This window comes from Jaculus jaculus, chromosome 1 (genome assembly GCF_020740685.1).
Source record: "Jaculus jaculus isolate mJacJac1 chromosome 1, mJacJac1.mat.Y.cur, whole genome shotgun sequence".
Classification (NCBI taxonomy): domain Eukaryota; kingdom Metazoa; phylum Chordata; class Mammalia; order Rodentia; family Dipodidae; genus Jaculus; species Jaculus jaculus.
This window is the reverse complement of record NC_059102.1, coordinates 1,065,579-1,086,155: the sequence shown is the minus strand read 5'-3', so window position 1 is coordinate 1,086,155 and position 20,577 is coordinate 1,065,579. Positions and strand designations below refer to the sequence as shown.

Below are 20,577 nucleotides of genomic sequence, written 5' to 3'. Positions count from 1 at the left end.
GTCACAGTAGGGTTTGAACACCTTGACTAGAGAAGCAATTCAGGTGCTGGCTGTTCACACACGTCCTGCCCTTGCCGTGAGGTTGGGGCCATATCCAGGCTTGCCAGCACTTCAGCTCTGACAAGGACCGCTCTGCAGCTGTCGCGGGTGAGGCATCTGCACAGTGGGGCAGCTGCACTTGCTTGGACCTGGTTTTCTGCAAGGCTTCAACTTCATTAACCTGAGTTGTAATAGAACCTCAAGCAGATAGATCAGGGCTGCTTCTGTGAAGGGTGGGTGCTCTTACCAGCCTACAGCTTGGCTTCCTCATTCATCATCCCCAGGTCAGGAACACAGTGTCTATAGGCCAACCACCTTTGCTTCTTCATGCCATCCCTGGCTCAGCTCTTCCTCTGCCTTGTTGGCTCCAAGCCTCCTGAGGGTGGTCAAGGAAGGCAGGGAAGTTCCCTGGCCTTCTGGGTGTCCATATAGAAATACAACTTTACCCAAATGTGGTAGCGATCTATGTAGTGACCTTGGGGAAGAAGGTTCTCTTGAAGAAGCCATGGGCCAAAAATCTGGCTTTGAGTCTGGTTGTGGCTGAGCTTGGGTCTCTGCCCCAGACTGACTCTTATTCCTTAGAGGCCTCTTAAGGATTCATCTCAGAGCTAGAAGAAAAGACTTGGGAGGCCCCAGTGGAACTGGGCTGGCTGAGATAAGGAAGCACACTGCCCACTCGCTGGGTTGGTTAAAGTATCTCTTGCTTGCAGGAGTGCAGGTGGGGTGGGCCAGAACCCCACACCAACACACACAAGCCGTGTGTGCAGATTCCAGAGTGCAGTGCCCCTCTAAACATCTTTTTTTTTCTTTTTTGGTTTTTCGAGGTAGGGTTTCACTCTAGCCCAGGCTGACCTGGAATTAACTATGTAGTCTCAGGGTGGCCTCGAACTCACAGCAACCCTCCTAGCTTTGCCTCCCAAGTGCTGGGATTAAAGGTGTGTGCCACCACGCCCAGCTAAACATATTTTTTTATTTTTCAACTTTCTCGTACTTTAAATACTTCTAGCCATTGAACACTTGGCAAAATTGGCAACAGATGTATGGCCCCATCCCGATAGAGCACAGCCATGTGTGTGCACACCCTGTGCTGATCTGAGGCCTTCACTGTGCACTCTTTAGTACATTCTCCTGGGGATCCTGTCTGTTTGTCTGCCTCTGCTGAGAGCCTTGTGCATGTCTGTGGGAGGTTTGCATGAGCTCTGAACTCGACTGTGTACCTCCTAAATCACTCCCCTCCATGTCTTAATATATTTGTGATGTGCTAAAGACCCATTAAGCGTCATTCATCCCTTTGAAACATGTGGCTTCTTGGTATACTGTTTCTCCACCTCACCTGTTAGAATTTCAGAGCTGGAGATAACAAGCCTCTCATCACATCTTCTTCATCTTCTGCTCTGGAGGCTTTGGGAATGTGTGTTAGTTGTTTGTCCCTAACCCTGCCCTGTGCCTGTCTGCTGGTTTCACTGTGTCCTCAAGTAGGCAAGGGAAGAGGAAAGACTGGGCAGTAGATAGCATATGGATGGCTAACACAGGTATGAGGCTTCCTGTAGCACCTCCAAGGGTGCCTTGAGAGTCTCTGGCTCCAATGCATCCTATCTCCTAACAGTCCTTGTAACACATGGTCTCCTTCTGAAGCTTTCTTGCTCTCACCAGCAGGTTTGGGTCCTCTTACTCCACTGGCTCTGGAGGCATGAGGAGTCAAGGCTCGTGTGGTCTAGGAGTTTTGGCTGGTGTCCTGCTGCCCTTCAGGAAGGGAGTCACACTTGAGACTGGCTCTTTGTCCCCTTGTGGCACTGGCAAAGCCAGGCACAGCTCAAGGTAGACTGTGAGAGCCTATCTCCCTCTGACAGGAAAGAGGCCCTGGCCTAAGTCCAGGCCCTCTCGATATGTAGCACACCTGGTCAGGGGCCATGCTGTCTTGTCATGTCTGTAGACAGAGGAGAAAATGCATTTCTGGAAGAGTGAACTTGCAGGACTAGAAGGCCTTGAGGTATCTTTAGATGGACCCCCATGTCAACTTGGAGAGAACATGTTGCTGTCCACAGCCTGGATTGTCAGCTGACCCTCAGGCCTCTGAGTTGGCTGCTGCCTGGACCTGTCAAAAAATGAGCACCATTTGAGGTTTATCTTAAGTTCCACATACTCACCCCTGTGGCATAGGCTGAGTATGTATGCCACTGCTAATTAGAAGGAAATATTTGCAGAGCCTCACAAAGTGCTCCCTTGCAGAAGTCATCAGGGCCAGGTCTGTCCAGAGCCTCAATGACCCTGCCTGAGCTTGCCTGTGCTTCTGCCAGGCTGTCGCTGCACCCAGCACATTTTGGGGTAGAGAATTAGTTGAAGACTGATCTCTCTTTCTTTTATTGCCATCACTTAAGGATAATCTAAATGTAATTACCGTGATGGAGGCATAATGCAATTCCAAATAATGATGGCTCTCTGCTTCTAAAACTAACAAAACTTTCTCTGCTGATTTATGGGTGCTTCTGGCTCAGTATGAATTTCAAATGACGCCTCTGGGAGCCACACTCCAGATAATGTGAGGTCATTTTTAAAAAGCAGATTTGTGTAGTCGATCGGGCCGAGTCATTTTTTTCTTCTTGCCCGTGGTGAGAAATTGGTTGTTACCATAGATCACAGGCTGTGCTGCAAGTGCCCATGAAAGATGAATTAATTCCACTAATGCTGTGAGTGGGCCTTTCTCAGTGGGGCTGCATGGTGATAACCTTTTTACAGCCCCTCTTTTCTCCACCACGATTTATGCTGTCTTTCACTAGATGAAGCTGCCTGAATTTGCAATCCATCTGTTGGCTCAAGGAACCCTATTAACAGGGCACTGAGCAGAGGCTTCATGAGGTGAGCACTATGCTATCCTCCTGGACCTGTGTGGATTCCATTTCTGTAGGGGCGGCCCTCCCAAGTTTAGAGAAGCTATGGGACAGCAAACACCCCAGGGTGTGGGGCTATCTTTGCTCCCATCTGCTCTGAGGAGTCTGCAAGTGAAAGTGTTAGAAGGAAGGCAGTAACCAGAAAGTCCCAGAACATGGCCTGATGGAAGAGGCCATGATCTGGGCCTTCAGATGTGAAGATTCCCCACTCCTGTACACTATGCTGTATTTGTAATGCTAGGAAGTGCCTCTGCAGCAGGAAGCCTTGTGGGCTTCCTGGGATTCTTAGTGTCTCCCAAGATGGGGTTGGACTCCTGTCTCTGTGTCTCCCTGTGCAGTTGTTCCTCACCCTGCACACTGAGTACAGCTCTGCCTAAGTTTGCATGCATGGGTTTATGTCTGTGCATCGGAGGGGGGGTATGTACCTATACCCACCTTGTTTGTAGAGGAAGTTCATGGAGGCCACAGTGAGAAAGACCCTCTGTTAGGAAGGCAAATGATGGGCTCATGACTGGGGTGCTCTTGTGGTTAACACCCCAGCATCTCCCTGAGAGCTCAGGCCCAGCCAGAAAAGGGAAGCAACTAGTCAGCAAGATAGAACCTACACCCAGGGGAGGAAGTGTGAACCCTGCTTCTGCTCCTTTCTCCAAGGAGCTGGTGATGGGGCATCTCAGAGTCTTTGGGCTGTCACTTCCTCCTGTGTGAAATAGAACCAGCCTCTCAGCAGGTCACTAAGGGTGTGTGGAATGCTGCAGGGAGACTGTCTTTTGAAGAGGCTCAGAAGACTCACTAGTCCTTGGAGGACCTGGCCCTAATGACATGGCAGATTGTAGGGCCCCAGGCTGTGTGTGCATCAGAGCAGTGGTTGTAACTGTATTCTCCCACTATGCTAGATTGTTTGCAGGTTGATCTGAGCAGTCATAGTTGCAGTGATAGTGAACTTCCAAGGGAATACATTGTATATAAATACTTCATCAAACTGTTGGTTATTATAATAACTGTTATTATTATAATAAATAATGTTAACTGCTAAATTTCCTGAGATTCTTTTATAATTCAGGAGGAAAAAAATCTCACACTCATTCAGAATACTAAAATTGCCATATTATCAATGTATATTATCTAAAAATGGCACATTATCACCTGTTCTGTTTTTCATTCTATTGATAATTATTGTTAAAATTAATATTCTATTATTGTAGAAATTTAATTTCTAAAACAAGGTATATGAATATATGTCAGATACACACATATACATGTTGAAAACTGAGGAGAAAGTTACAAATATTGGGTCCAAAAATTCCCCAAGATGCCTTCTGTTTATGATGGCAGTCAAGATGTTAACAGCTGTATAATTCTACACAAAATGAGAGTGAGTTCAGTTTGGGGTCAGCATTTGGTGGTATCACTGCAGATTGCATGGTTCTGCTGCTTCTGTGAAGGAACCTGAAGGAAGAGGGAGTGTGGCCTCAAGGAAAGGCTGTTTTGCCCTGTGGAACTCCCTGCTCTCAGTGTTGTGGTTCTGCGTGCTGTCGGCTTGGATATGCCAGGGAAGCAGAACAAGGTCAGGCCCACCCAGCCTTTTGGAGTCATATCATGGCTGGAGAAGGGGCTATACTGTGCTATAAAGGTGCTGAAGACGGGGTGGGCGTGAAGTCACACACAGTGATGTTTGGACTTGACAGGGATGTTGGGCTCCTGGAACATTCCATGTTAGATGTGGTGATTCACCTGATGGAGTCTGGTGTGCTAGGGAGAGAACAGGTGAGGGCCATGGGAGCAACTGGATTTCTGTTCTGAGGACTCAGTGAGGAGAATGGAGCCATGACGGTGACAATGCACAGGACTAGCTCGCAGAGCAAGTGAGGGGATGTGGGGTGAAAGAGCCTCTGCAGTGGAGCCCAGGAGGCTCATCCTTCAGGTCCCAATTCCAGAGTTAGAGTCCAGCCAGCCTTACACAGGCATGCCAGTACTGCAAGGAACCACTCACTCCTATCTCACAACATCCCCATGGTGTGGGCTCTGTCCTCCTTTGTATGCCCAAAGCTCTCTATCACCTGATCTATTTGCACCAGCTTGGCTGCTGGTGATGAAACACAGTCAGCAGCCTTGCTGGGTGGAGGACTGGGAAGGGTGGTACTGCAGGCTTCCTTGGAAAGTTAAATGAGATAGGGACACAGGAAAGAAGGGGTAAGGTGAGGTAGCTTGTCTGGAGCAAAGGGGAAGTTTCCTCTTTGGGACATTTTAGGCATCAGTGAATGTCCTAGCAGCTGTCTTTCTCTCCTGAGGATGGCACCTAGCTTTCCTCATGGCTTGGCTTCGGAGTTTTCCAGGAGATGAACAGTAATACTCCTGTGGACACATAGCCTTCTGAGGGAGCCACCTGCTGGTGCCAGAGGTCATGTTCTACAAGAAGCAAGTGTCTCAATCAGGGCTGGTGACCCCTGTGCTGCTCCACTTGGCTCCTCGAGGTGTCTCAACAGCCACCGTGTAATGGTCAGTATACTTGTCTAGTCACACCTGACCCATGTTCAGGGGTGTCTGCACGGCCCCTTTGTCCTGCCAGCAATGTAGCCTGATCAGAGCCAGGAGTACATACCTGGAGCAGCCAGCTCATGATGTGGTGCTTGGCCCCCCTGGAATACTGCAGGAGTTCAGAGGTTCAATCTCATGTGTCTTCGCTGGGAGGAACATGTGGGGAACCCCTATATCTTCAATTGGTTTTCTGTGGACCCAAAACTGCTCTGAAAAATAATGTCTGATAGAAAGCCTCCCTACTGAGTGGTGGAAGGAGCAAGATGGCATGAAGGAAAAAGGCCAGGGCCTCTATGGGCCAGTGGGCTTCAGGTGGCTACCTTAGTGTGTCACCAGGAAGTAGGACCCTCAAACTATGTGTGCCTGTGTGTTAAAGCCAAAGCTGGAAGAGTAGATGAGGCAAGGCCTATCTCTGCTCAGGCTGAAGGGAAGACTGTCTTTAGCATGCAGGCACCAGGAAACAGGTTGACCCCACATCAAATACATTTTGTGGAACAAACTGGAAGGACTAAAATAAGTATATTTAGGACACTCATAGAAATAAACAAGAGAATTTTAAGCCTAGAGTGCTATTCAAGTTAAGTAAAATATCAGAAGGTGCCATATAAAAAAACTCCTAAAGAAACAGAATCATTAAAGAGAACAGACTAGGGACTAGTAAGATTTTCAGTTGTTAAGGTACCTGCTTGCAAAGCCCAATGGCCTGGATTCAGTTTCCCAGTACTCACATAAAGCCAGATGCATAAAGTGGGGCATTCATCTGGAGTTTGTCTACAGTAGCAAGAGGTCCTGGTGCATCCATATTCTCCCCTCCCCCACTTGCAAATTTTTTTTTTTTGGTCTTACAGAACTTTATGTTGTGTCTAGAGGAAAACAAATAGATGATTTGTTTTTCTGAACAGAACATTCCTACACTCACAGTGGATTTTGCCTCTCCAGATGAACTGTCTCATTTACACAGATGGTGAAAAAGTGAACTATCTATTCCCCATGCCTTCACATGTCCCTGTGCCCCATGCTCCAGGTTTTTTTTTCCTTTTCACAATTTTTATTGACATTTTCCATGATTATAAAAAATATACCTTGTTAATACCCTCCCACACACTTTCCCCTTTGAAATTCCATTCTCCATTATAAAATATATTTTTAAAAAGAAGAACAGACTAGATGTGGCCAGTGACAGGGATTTTTCTTGTTTTTATGTTTATATGTTTATATAAAGAACAATTACAGTATGCACTCTCATACTCTTCCAGAAGAAAAATGCAGAAAGAAACAGTAGGGAGCTATGTTGTAAAAGATACAGGGAAACTGTCCCTGAATTCAGGAAATGGAGATTTCAATAAGTCAAACATCCCCAGTGCTCAGAATGTACTAACCCACATCTATGTGGCAAGGACACAGAGAAAAACTGAAAATCTCCCCAGAAGTAGAACCTACATGTCCAGAGGGTCAACAACAAGGTCTGGGCACACATTTACCAAGAGCGTTGGGTCCTGAGGATATGGTGACAGCTCAGACTGAAGAGGAGCAGGTGTGGGTTGGTCTGGACCTGGCCAGCACATACATGGCTTGACTTCTGCCCTGGGACCGTGTGAGAGCCAGAGCCCATGGGAGCAGGGCCTGTAGCACCAACCCCAGAACCTGGGTTTGGGGGAGAGCAGGACCAAGGCCCAAGAGTTGACCAAGAATTGAGGCACCTGGAAGGTTATATACCTAGAGAGGCCATGATCATAAGAGCAGTGCTTCTAGCAGAGTTAGAATCAGGAACAAACTCCCCCTGAGGGCTGAGTACATATGGGAGAATTGAGGGCCATGCATTTGGAGAGCTAGTGTTGAAGGCAGTGTAGTTATTAGAAGAAGTAAAAGAAAAGGGACCATGGCTAAGAGCCATATAGGATTAAAGGGAGAAAGGAAAGTGTCACCCACAAAACTGCCCCATCCTACTCCTCTGGATCCTTCTTAAGTCAGTGAATATGTGTCATTGATGGTTATCTAAGCTCCCATGTCATCACCTGCACCTGACAGCCCAGACGCTATGGAAGAAAATAGTCTTTTTCTTTCTTGGTCCTCTGCCATCCACAAAGCACCTAAGCCTCAAAAATATTCATATGGAATCACTAGGTTCTCAAGCTGTGTTAAGTTTTCTTGTCACTGTGACTTTACCTAAGCTCTTTAATCCAGTCCAGACCATGGGATGGTACTCCCCACATTTGGGGATGGGTCTTTCCACCTTGAATCAATCCTTTCTGGAAATGCTCCCCAGCCACACCTAGAACTGTGTGTGTTGTACTCCAGGTGATTTTCAGTCCAGCTAAATAAGTCATCACAATGAATATCTCAATGCCTTGAATGCCAAACAGAGTAATGATTCCTGTCAGAAAAGCATGGTACTGTGACGGCACACCTCTCTAATCCCAGCTTTTAGGAACCTAAGGCAGGAGGATCAGGAGTCTGAGGTCATCCGGGAGTACTTAGCAAAACCCTGTTACAAAAAATAGCAGGATGGGAGGGGATGGGAAGGAGACATGACTCAGTGGATAAAGGTGCTTGTATGCAAAGTCTGCTGGGCAGGGTTCAATTCCCCAGCCACCTACATAAATCTGGACCCAAAAAGTAGCACAAACATCTGGTATTCTGTTTGCAGTGGCAAGAAACCCTGGCACAGTCATATTCATTCATAATCTCTCTCTCCCCCTCCCCCATTCACAAACACAAACACAAGTGACAAGTAAATATTTTCAAAAATTATGTATTAATTTATTTGCAAACACAGAAAGAGAGAGACAAATAGAATGGGTATGCCAGGGCCTCTAGTCACTGCAAATAAGCTCCAGATGCATGCCCTATGTTGTGCATCTGATTTACATGGGTACTGGAGAACTGAACCCAAGCTGTCAGGTATTACAAGCTAGCACCTTAACGGCTGAGCCATCTCTCCTAGCCCCCAAATTTTTTTTAACACTCAAGAAAAGCATCTTTCCTATAACCCAAGCTCACAAGCCATACTGTATTCCCATTCTGTGTGCTGCTAACTGTGTAACTTTTGCTTTTCAGTGCAAATGGTCAAGAAAAGGCTTCATCCGGACAAGGTGGTGCATTGCTGACTGGTACGTTACTATGTGGCTCTGCTTCATGGTCTCAGAGTCCTTTTTATTCTTCCCTTGTACTCTGCACAAGTGTGGTGTTACAAACATGTCATAAAAGCTCTACTCAGTTTAAACAGAGATTCTGCCACCCATGCCTTGTCCTTTCACACCTTGGCCTTGTTGGTTCAGGGGCAATGGCACGAGATGGAGAATATTGATACCTGTTCCCTGTAAGCCAGAAGTCCAGGCTTCCCACACAGATGAAGACAGAGGAAAGCCTTGGGTCCCTTCCCAAGTGTAAGCCAGAGTCCACTGGGCAGGCAGCTGGTAGGGAGGTCTCCTAGTGGGTCCCAAGCCACAAAGTTAAGCTGTATAAAAGACAGGCTAGTTAGCTGACTGTGAGGCACACAGAGATCATGTTCTTTTCTACAGAATGATGTCCACATCTTTAGCTGAGGAGAACTGTGGAAACCTGTGGCTCAGCTTTCAGCTCAGAGACAGACATAACCAGGCTGTAGTCTCTGTGACTTAACTAGGGTTCTGGCCTGGCACCAAGGTCTGATCAAGACAAGATCCAGAGAGTAGGGAAGGGAGAAGGAGACAGAAGGTCAGAGATGCAGCTACAGGCCCTCATGACCCTATCCAGGAGATGGCTGGTCATCCTAGCTGTCCTTTATCCTTGATCTCAGGGACCAATCCCAGTATTGAGTGCGAGGAATGCCCAGAGCATAGGCACTTAGAATGTGAGTCATGGCATGTCCTCTACATACCTACTGAAGAGAAGGTTCAGGTCTAGTGCCAGTGTCCTGTAAAGATGTGATGTGGCAGTGTACACCTTGGGGACTATATGAGGTTTTTGCCAGATAAGGTGGTTGGCCTGTCTCAGCTGGAGATGCAGAGGGTCTCAGTGAGGTGTGGGAAAGGCTGCTGCAAATCAATACTGTGGCCTCATCAAGTCTTTGTTCATAAGGGTTCATCGACTATGTCCTCAATCTGCCAGTCTCCATGCTCCTGTGTTACAGGTTCCCTAACAGTGATACAGGCTTAACAGTGTGGGTGTCAGGGAGTTGAAGTTTAGAGAAGCACACCTTCCTCCTTGCAATTGGAGCTACATCTTACAGAATGTTTTGTAATATTGCCCTGTTGTCAAAGAAAAATAGCTCCCATTTACCAAGTCAGAGTACCTGCCTTTGTGAGTGAGTGTGTGTTGTGTGTGTATGTGAGAGAGAGAGAGAGAGGGAGGGGGAGAGGGAGAGGGAGGAAGGGAGAAGATCCCATTCTCTGGCTTAGGAAGGCTGTGCCCTGGGTCAGCCTTGAGTGGCTGAGGACAGGGGTTATACCATTGGCACTGAGGAGGCAGGAAAGGGGTGGTTCTGCTCAGAACAGCCTAGGGCTCTGGCCCCTGGTCATCTGGTCCCTTTCTCATTTGGTTGCAGTGCCTTCGACTTGGTGAACATCCATCTTTTCCATGATGCATCCAACTTAGTGGCTTGGGAGACCAGCCCCTCGGTGTACTCTGGCGTCCGGCACAAGGCCCTGGGCTACGTGCTCGACAGGTAGGTGCTGTTGCACCTTGGCCGCTTCTGAGAAAAGTTATGGCTGCTCTGGGGCTACTTTCCTGGTAGGTTGGCTATCTGATATCAGCCCATGTGTATGCCAACCATCAAGGCTGTAATGTCCCCAGACCTGTTCATTGGCTGAGCAAGCCCTCAACAGACAGGCTGACAGAGAGCTGCATATTACTCTTCACCTGCTAAGCAAGCCCTTGACAGACAGACAGGCTGGCAGGCAGCTGCACATTTCTTCCCTTCTGCACTCCATGGGAAAATGAAGATAGCCACATCTTGAGGGGTGCGGTAAGCCCAGTGGTATTTCCGAACCACAGCAGCTGTGTTCAGTCTTGGACTTAAAGATGGAGGCCTGGGCTCTGCAGAATGGGTAGCATCTTCCCACAGCTCTAGCCCTGTCCAGTGCATGTAGGGCTGCTGGGTGTGGGTCAGCTCAAGGAGGCCCTGCTGCCCAACCCCACCCAGTGATTCTTCCCTAGTCCCTTTGCCCCTGTGTCCTCTAGCATGCTTTCTGAGGACAGGTTGAGGGTCCCAGGAGAGAGCAGTGGTCTCAGTATCTGTCAGGGTGAATGACCTCCCCACTGCTGAGGCTTCCAGCTGTCCTGGCTCTTCCACTTGAACATTCCAAGCCTTCCATTTGTGATGTTCTGAATGACCTTGTATGGTTCAGGCCGGTGGGCTGTCCTCCAGGAAAGACGGATGCCCTGGGTGATAGGACAAGTCTGGCCTTGACACCAGCATTGCTCCTGTTTTGTAGATGGACCTTTGGTAAAGCTCAGCCTGGGAGCCACAGTTGGGTCTGGTCTCTGCCCCTTCCTTGTGGTTCTCAAGCTGATTCTCTTGCCATCTTGTGGCTAAGGTGACAGGGCAGGAACAACTCTCACAGTTGCAGCCAACTCTCATAGGCCAAGACAGATGGTCTCTGGTTCTTCCTCAGCCCCACTGTTTACAGGGGGCCCTGTCCTTGCCTCTCCCCAGAGCAGAGAAATCATGTGCCCTGAAGGGAACACATGAGGCCTTGTCTGATTCTGTCTCCACCTCCTTTCTTCAGCCCATTCTCAGCTCCCATGTGGACCCTGCCTGTGTCCATCTTCTCCCTTGCTTCCTCCTCACCCTTACACTCACCTTCTCAGAGCACCTCCTGTCTACTCTGGAGAGCTTATGATCTGTGAGCACAGATATTACCTTCAGGTCACCACCTGTTTCTGTGGCAGTCATACTGCTGCCCATACCCCTGAGGAAGGAGGCAGTGGTCAGATTGTGCCAAGGGCTAGACCTAAATAGGAAGAAAAGCTATGATGGAACATAGGATTCTTCCTGAGCCTCTGTGGGCCCTTGGAAGACATTTCCAATGGAAGGAAATGTAGTCCACCCAAGCACTACATCCAGTGGCATATGGGGTCATTCTGAGTTATATGTGGCATGCTGTGTCCCGTACCATCAAACCCTAGGGAATGGGCACACTTCTGCCTCAGCATGACCAAAGATCTTAGGAGATGCCTTGAAACAGATAGGGTCACAAATTAAAACAGCTGCCTGGAACATTGTTGCCTAGCCTTGGACATGTGGCCTGTCTCCAGATTGCGCCTCCTGAGAATAATGTGTGTGCACATGTTGTTCATGTGCTTATAGGCAGCACATATGTGCATGAATGTGTCTGCTGTACCTCAGTGTGTCCTGAGGTAAGGGGTGAGGTTGGATCCTCCTGCCTCTGGGGTTGGAGCTGTCTGGAGCCTACCCACCTCCAGCACCTCTCCTGAGCAGCATTGTGTCAGCAAGTTTAGTGTGCATGCACTCCTCATCCATTGCCTTCATGTGCTTCTGGATAGTTCTCAGTTAGGAAGTGGCTTCTGGTCCGCAAGTCACCATTAGTCAGGGATAAGACTGTTGGTTACCTCCAGGGACCATGGCATCCCACAGAGAGAGGAGGTGAGCCTGGGCCCTACTACTTAAACTAATTCCTTTTTTCTGTTGGCCCCTCCCAGCCTTGTCTCCAATGTCAGAGAGGGTGCTGGTGCTGGTGCTGTTGGCATCTGCCAGGATCTTGCATCAGAACCATGGTATAGGACCCATGCCTAGATGCTTCAGTGTAGTAAGGCATTAAAACTTATTTGCCCACACCACTGTGCTTCTCCAGCCTCCAGGAAAGCAGCCTTAGAGTTTGGGGGCCACTTTTCTGCATCTCTGCATTCCTATGAATGGCTTCTGTGGCAAACTCAGCCAACCGCAGATCCGGACCTCCACTGTGCAGGGCCAGGCTGCTGGGCACAAAGGGGCGCTCTGTAGGAGCGGTGAATAATGGGCCACCCTTTCATCAGGATGCTAACCTTTTGGCAGCCACCAGCAGACTGCATTCTGCTGTGCTGATTGGGGAGGACAATGCCACGCTGGCCTTTGAATGGACACTGCCACCAACAGCGCCGCATTCACAGCAGCACTGGGAACCGTGTGAGCATTGTTTGGGCCCCCCTGAGCTGCAAGAGACAGTGAGGAGGCTGGGGGTTGGGGGCCGCCTTCTTTGGCCTAATCTCCCAGTAAAGCTTAGAGTTCCACATCTCTGCGATGAGAAGTGAGGGCATTAGTCACAGGGGTGGACAGCCTTGCATCCCTGTCCCTAAGAGGTAGAAAAAGATTGTGTTGAAACACCTGGCACTTCACAACTTTCCTCCAAATCTAAGATTACTCAAGGGACAGCTCCAATTAAACTGTCTACCAACTGTATCTGTAAGTGGCATGTCTGCCTCACTGTGATCAGCCCATGCAGGTAGCAAGGCACAGGTGAGCCCACACACCCCAGAGCCAGTGATGGTTCTATCCTTACTCCAGCTTGAGTTTAGCTGCTGTGGAATAACAACCAGGAGTGCTTTGTGGTTTTCTTTTCTTTTCTTTTCTTTTTTTCCTTTCCTTTCCCTTTTACCTTTCCTTTTTCTTTCCCTTTTCCCTTTCCTTTACCTTTCCTCTTTCTTTTCCTTTCCCTTTCCTCTTTATTTTTCTTTCCCCTTTCCTTTCCCTTTCGTCTTTCTTTTCCTTTTCCTTACCCCTTTCCTTTCCCTTTACTTTCTTTTCCTTTTCCTTTTCCTTTCCTCTTCCTTTCCCTTTCCTCTTTCCTTTTCCTCACCCCTTTCCTCTCCCTTTATTTCCTTTTCCTTTCCCTTTCCTCTTTCCTTTCTTTTCCTTTCATTTGTTTTTTGACAGGTCTTATTATGTAGCCAGGCTGGCCTAGAACTCACAACAATCCTACCTCAGCTTCCTGAGGATTTCCTGAAACAGATAATAATCTTTATATTTTTGTGTAGTTTATAAACTTTTGGCCTGGATCTCTGGTTATTATGGAAGATTTAAAAAGAGCAATCCCTAGGTCATGAGCAGGGTCAGACTGAGAGAAGTACAGGCAGGTTCAGAACCCAGAAAGTCATAGGATGGTCAATCTTCGTTGGCAGATCCCTCCCCCACCTTCTTGCAGTTCCAGGAGGTACCTACACTAGTCCCTGTTTCAGCAGTCAGTCCCTCTCCCAAAATGAGGTCAGCTCTTCTGGGGCAGATCCTTGAAGTGCCGTCTGTGGATACATCCTGAGATCTTCTTGAGCACTCAGCCCATGAAGTAAGATTTTTTCTGTAAGTGACAGGAGTTTTCAGTGTCTGCTTTGAAATGTGGCCCAGCTAGTTCAACAGAGACGTCTTTACATTACAACTGTGAAATCTTGGCATAAAGCGCTCCTCTGTCCCCCCCATTATTTTCTCACAAACATAGTCCATTGTCACAGTGCTGAAGTTAATTTGATCAACATTGGGACATTTAACTTTTATGTCCAGTGAAAAGAGTTGTTTCATGCTCATTTTGGGCATTCAAAGAAAATGATTGCCAGAAAAATAATGTTCCTCTGAACAATCCAGAGCAATTAGTTTCCCAGGGAGAGGCGATGTGCCGCGGGCTGCCACACAGCTCCTCTTTGTCACTTTATGGATGGTCATCCGTCAGCTGTCAGGCTGCTAAAAGACCCCTCCAATCTAAATGTTTCTTTTTAGGCCGTTCCCAGAACTTTCTTCGCTGTTCATTGAGCAAAAGAAAAGCCCTGCGTCTCTAGGCAAAGGCAAGCTCCCTGCTAAGGATCTAGGTCATTCTGGAATGCTTCGGTATGACCAGCACAGAGCTGTTTCTTAACCTCATGTGCTGTCTGCTACCCTAGAGTAGGGTTGCAAGAGTCCTTATGGCTTGTGCACATAGCCACTCAGGCCTCCCTAAGTTCTGGAGGCCTTGGGGTACCCACTCTCTGGAGCTCAGCCTGCACAGCATAGAATCCCTTGAGAGGCCAGGCACCCACAGGCTGGCGCTCTTCTTCTGTGTGTGTTGTTAGCCTGAAATCTCGGGGTCTGTGCTGGCATTTCCATAGCATCCGTAAATGCATAGTAATTAGGTTGTTTAGACAGGGAAAGTGCAGTTCTAGGCCTGGTGAGATGAACTTGTTATGCTCATGTCTTAGATGACTGATGGAATCAAATGTTTTCACTGTGCAGAAATACATGAAGGCTGTGGTGAGAAAAGCCACCACCTTTACTCCAAAGTGTGACATTTTGCCCTTCTTCCCATTGGTGAAGAAATTCAACATGTGGGTACCATTGGTGTCAGGGTGCTCATCCTGAGATTCTGCTTGTCCCTGCCAATCACCGTCTGGGTTTGGTGTCTGGTCCTGTGTCTGTGCTGTGCTGTGCCATGTGTGCTGCACAGACGCACACCTCTGCCCTCTGCTGCATCAGTGTGACAGCAGTGCTTCTGTCTTCACATGGGAGTGCTGGCAGCAGTGTTTGGAGCACGCTGTGAGTGGCTTCCTGCCAGATCTACACCAGATCTATAGTGTATTTCTGCTCTGGTAGCTTTGCATCAGCTGCTCCTTGGGAGGGACTTGCCTTGCTCAAGACCCTTTTGGAGATGCTCAACATTTATTAAAAGATGCCTCCCTATCATCCATGCCTGGCCAGTCTGGGGGACGCAGGGTGATTTTCATTTCTTGGAGCTCATGAAGTTGAGCACTGCTTTGGTGCCCACAGACACCTGTGGCTTGAGGTGTGGCTCAGCTCTTGGACATCGAAGCTATGATGACTTTTCCTGCCAGGTGCCTAAAAAATGAAGTGGCTGTGGCACCTCCATGAGCAACTTAATGATGTGGTTTTCAGTGTGAGCATAAAAGTATTTTCAGTATCTGGATCTTAGGCTTAGAAAACACCTGGGAAAAATGAGTGCTGGAAGGAGTGCTCATACCGTCCCTGGAGTCAGTAAAGCAGAGGGCATACAGGTCTACAGTCAGGATTGCAAACTGGGCACACAGGCGTCCAGCTAGGGTGCACAGTAGGAGTGCACTGTCTTCTAGCCAAGGGTATACATAGGTGTTGCAGTCCTCCCACTAGGGATGCACAGTGGAGCACACGGTCCCCCAAAGCAGCTCTGGAACACTGTCTCAGAGTGAGATGTGCATCTGCAGGGTCTGGCCTTTGTGAGTTGGGAAAGGTCCATGTGGTGATGGCCCAAAATGCCATAGGCACATAGTGGATGCCAGCATATTGCCACTGGGAAAGTGAATCAGTCTATCTCTGAAGGTCTCTGGATGCCTGGAAAAATAGGTGGGATTGAAGTTATGAGGAGCCTTGGTGAACAGTTTACAGTCTAAGTATATTCTATTTTCTCCCTGCCTATCCTGTTGTCCTTTTGTCCACTATCAAAGGACACTGTACTGTTGAGCTCTGGCTGCTCCATCAAAAGATCACAGTCTGCCTTTAATTCCAGCCCTTGGGAGGCACAGGTAGGAGGATCACCATAAATTGAAGGCCACCCTGAGGCTACATAGTGAACTCCAGGTCAGCCTGGGCTATAGTGAGACCCTTCCTCGGAAAACAAAAGAAACAACAAACAAAATAACAATAAATCACAGTCTGGAGGTTGCACCCAGATTCATTTCTTGTAGTTCTGGAGCTTAAGTTCAAACTGAGCTCAGGTCTGTCAATGCCTGTGGGTGCTGTGTCCTCACATAGAAGAGAGCCACGCACTCTGACACCTCTTCCTGCCTTTGGAGGGCATAGTCATTTGGTGTCAGAGCCCACCCTGTAACCTCACTAACCTCCATGGACTTCTTGAAGGCTCCTTCTCCAGTACAGTGACTCTGTTCTTGCCCAAGACTTAGGGAACATAGGCCAATCTCTGGCAGGAACTTGTCCACCAAGTTTAGACCACAAGCCAGCTAAGACAAGAGCTGCCTCAGAAAAGGGAGCAGCAATTCCCAAGAGCAAAGGTGAGGAACATGAGTTTGCACCACATTTTTCAACCCAGGCTGGCTGTTCTGCTGCACGAGGCATGTGCCGAATTCTCAGCTAAGTGGTCTCTCCAGTGCTGTGACTTGTGTGTCCTCTGCTATGACGAAGACCCTGGCAGTAATGGAGATGGATTTAGTCCTAGAGAGAAAACAAGTACCATAGGAAGTGGAGGACTGCAGTAGTTTGGCTTCACTGGCACCCATGGGGCTCAGGGAAGCAGCAGCCTCCAAGCATCCTGGGCTTGCTGGCGTGCTTCCGGAGTCATGGGGTATTGAACCTGAGGACATTGGGGTAGCAGGCTGGGAAGATGTCCACATGGGGAAGGAGGGCACTGTCCCTAGGAGTCAGTAGTTAGGCAAGGAGGAGTGCATTGGTTGCTGGAACTTGACCTGAGCTCCCATGAGCCTCCGCAGGCCATGCTGGGTGCTGTACCGACCCACCATTTCCTCTGGTTCTTGCCAGAAGTGGACATATTCTCATATCTCTGCCTTGGCTATATCATGCTGGGGATCCCTTCAGGACCCACAAGGATAGAGCCTGTGCCCAGCATCCCCACCACAGCAGCTGGGTGAAAAGTGAGATAGCGGCAGGTTTTAAGGTAGTCATTACATTTAATTTTTGGGTGATTTTACTTTAGGTAGCTCAAGTGTACCTATAACAACTGGTTACTTAGATAACTTAAGACTAAGAAAATCTTGTAGGTGATTTCTTTAAAATATTTTGGATAGTTGTAATCATTTTGTATTATTAGTGTTTTGCTGCTTAAAATTGACCGGACAACATGGCCTCTCCCATAGCTGAGAAACAAATCATCTTTAGTTGATTTCTAAGTGTTTGCAGACTCTACAGCTAACTGAAAGAATAGTACTGAAAGTTTTAGCATCCCAATTCATCCCAACTATTGGTTACAAAATAAGAGGAAGAAAGAAAAGCCAACTATAGCCAATACTTTCCAGACCCTCCGGCTTCTTGGGATAAAAGAGGAACTCAGCTGTGTGCAAGTATGTTGTCCCATGTGGCTCCTGCTGGCTGTGGGATGGCTTTCTGCAGCCCATTCTGACCATAGATAGGGGTTCTGAGGCTCCTCAAGGCTCCAGTGGTGTGGAAGTGGCTACAACTGAAAACATGACTTCTCACCTCCGTCTTTGACTCTCCTCTGGAAATCTGGAGCCCATTGTATCCTGGGAGGAGATGTCCTCAGGCAGGGACAAGGCCCCTGGCTGGACATAGGAAAGCACCTCCCCCTACCCTTGCCGGGCTGTCAAATCCTGGAATCCTATCCTGTCAGATAGGAGACACTATTTCCAGGCCTAAAAAATTGATTTTTATGGCTCTTCTTGTAATTCTGTTTCTGAATGAGGCACGTGATATTGATGTGGATCTACTTTTTAATCATAATAGCTACTGACAAGGTAATTAATTTTAAAACAACTCTTTTTTTTCTGGTCCAAATGGCACTATGTTGAAATTAAAAGTGAGTGCTATGAGGGCCGCCGGCCTGGCACTCAGGCGATTGCCTCGGCCGTGACAGCCCCTTCATCTTGCTGCTTCTGTGCGACCTTCAGAGATGGGTGCTGTTATTAATTGGCTCAGGCTATTATATCAGAAAGAGCAGGGCAGGGAAGCATGATGGAGTTTAGGTTCTTAATGATAGTCTTACAGGAATCCAAATGTGCCAGGAGAACTGCCTTGCCGGGTCATCACAGGCCCCATCACAACCTCTCCATGTACAGAATGACCAAAAAGTACAGCATTTTCGTTATGAGCACACAAGAGCTTTCTAAACTTAGTGAACTTAGATTAAATCTGAAATTTGCTTTTTAAGAAAGAATTTACCTGGGCTGGAGAGATGGCTTAGCAGTTAAGCGCTTGCCTGTGAAGCCTAAGGACCCCGGTTCGAGGCTCGGTTCCCCAGGTCCCACGTTAGCCAGATGCACAAGGGGGCGCACGCGTCTGGAGTTCGTTTGCAGAGGCTGGAAGCCCTGGCGCGCCCATTCTATCTCTTTCCCTCTGTCTTTCTCTCTGTGTCTGTCGCTCTCAAATAAATAAATAAAAATTAAAAAAAAAAGAAAGAATTTACCTCCAAGTAGATTCTATCATGTAGATTCTATCATTTAATTCGCCAAGCAGTATTTGTTTCTGTGCTCCATGCCTTCCAAGCACTATGTATGTCTGTGTTGTTTCTAAGCTTCTGTTTCTTGCACATCAGAACTTAGTGGTGTCATTGAGCTTGGTGCTCATATCCTGCTAATAAAACAGAGAGGAGACCGCAGCTGCTCGTGTTCCCCCCCCCCCCCCCCCGCCCCAGCAGCCTGTGGATCAGCTTGCCCATACAGACTTGCTTTGGTGTCGTGTGAACTCGTTTTCTCTGTGGTGTTCTAGGTCTGAGCTCAGCTCTGACTTGCTTCATACCACTCTGACCTATGGGTACCATTTGCCTCCAAAGAGGCCTTGGCATAACCTTGGAGCAGCTCTAGTAACCCCAGGATCGCTCTTTCCAGCACAAAACATGGGGAATTTTTGCAGACCACACAAGAAGAGGCAGAATCCTTTACTGTGACAGTTTAGTCCAAGTGTACTTGGCTCAGGAGATCAACATTGATGAACCCATATTTGCCTTGTCCCTGCTTTGCCCAAAGGTCCTTCAAGACCATCCCTCTAAGTAGAGAAAGACAATTCCTGTAAATTGACTGTACAAGTCTATGACCTGTGCACATAACAAATACCTATGCTGTGTCTGTTACGCATATGACAAATGCCTGTGCAGGACGCTGCTTCTGAAGTATATGCCACTTCTGCAGTCATTCAGGAAAAGTTTAAACCTCTCACATTAAATGCAGCATAACTGCAGAAAGAAGTAGGGGGGTCATGATGGTGAATGTCGGTAATTCCTATAGTCAGGAGGCCGAGATGGGAGTTCCTCTGTCTTTTTATTTTCAAGTAAACTTTTGTTAGATAATCCAGAAATCTTTACTGTTTTCACCATTGGATTCCTAAGGGTCCTAAATGCTCTATGCTGTCTTTCTCATAGCTATAAGATAAAATAGTAGGTGTCTGAACACATAAAGTGTTTTTGCCCAGGAGTATGATAACTTTCCTCTTTCCCTGTGGCAAGCAAAAGCTGCAGGTTTGTATTGGCTTTGTTTTTCTCTAAAAAATAAGAGTTAGGGAAAAGAGAATAGACAAGAAGGATAAGAAGGGGTAGGAAGAGGCTGTCACAGACAGCCCATCATTGTGGATACAGGCAGTACTGGCCCAGAGCCCTGGGCCCACCCTCTCATTCTTCTGGACCCTCCAGTGCTTGCTGTTCAGAAACAGCTTGTGAACCCAGTTGCATCTACTCCTTCCAGGTCTGTGGGGCAGTGCCTTTGTTGAGGAGTAACTGCTGCCTACCTACCTGTCCAGCAGTATCATCTATGAGTACCTCGGTCCAGCTTCATGGAAGGAGCCCTTGGAGGGAAGGGGGCAGTAGCCTGGGAAGGAAAGAGACTGAGTTGCAGGTCTATTCTGCTGAACTCACAGGAACATAGTGGGAGCTCCAAGTTCCCACACTGTGTCTGGAGGATCTTCCTTCTCAGAACTCATAAGGAAATTTGATGCCAACATCACAGCCCCTGCCTGCCCGCTGCTCAAAGCAGAAATGTCCTCACCAGTTACATTTTCCCTGTAGCCTGAGTCAGCATTGTGATGTGGACAGTAATATCCATGGGATATTGTTGTATTTTTGTTTTTTTGTTTCTGTTGCTATTTTTTTTTTTAAATTTTGTTGTTGCTTATTTTGGTACTGGGTTTTATAAGGGCATTTGTTTTCATTTTTAAAAGAACAATGCGACAAAATCCAAGGATGTTTTTCTGCTACCTCTAGTTTAGGGATGGTGGGCTTGCTGCACTGCAGGAGTTGGGGGTTCTGAAGGATGGCCTTCTTGACTGGGGAGGCCTGGGAAACTCATAAAAGTAAGGTGCATCATTGCACCTCTTTCCCACTGGGAGGTAAGTGTAGGCACGTGACCCCGGTTATCATTCTCATGGACCTAGGTCTTAATAGGTCTGTGGCTTTGCCAAAGGCAACACGGTTTTTTTTTTTTTTTGGGGGGGGGGTGTAGGGTCTCACTGTAGCCCAGACTGACCTGGAATTCACTGTGTAGTCTCAGGGTG

The 20,577-nt window shown here is 47.8% G+C and overlaps 1 protein-coding gene across 2 annotated transcripts in view; it reads left to right on the top strand.

The window, feature by feature from the left end:
• Inpp5a (inositol polyphosphate-5-phosphatase A) overlaps positions 1-20,577 on the top strand; it is a 198,750-nt gene that overhangs the window by 130,862 nt on the left and 47,311 nt on the right. For both annotated transcript variants that reach the window (XM_004669649.2, XM_004669650.2), the window contains exons 7-8: positions 8,520-8,572; positions 9,988-10,107. In XM_004669649.2, the coding sequence (XP_004669706.1) occupies positions 8,520-8,572; positions 9,988-10,107 (173 nt within the window). The remainder of the gene's footprint in view (positions 1-8,519; positions 8,573-9,987; positions 10,108-20,577) is intronic.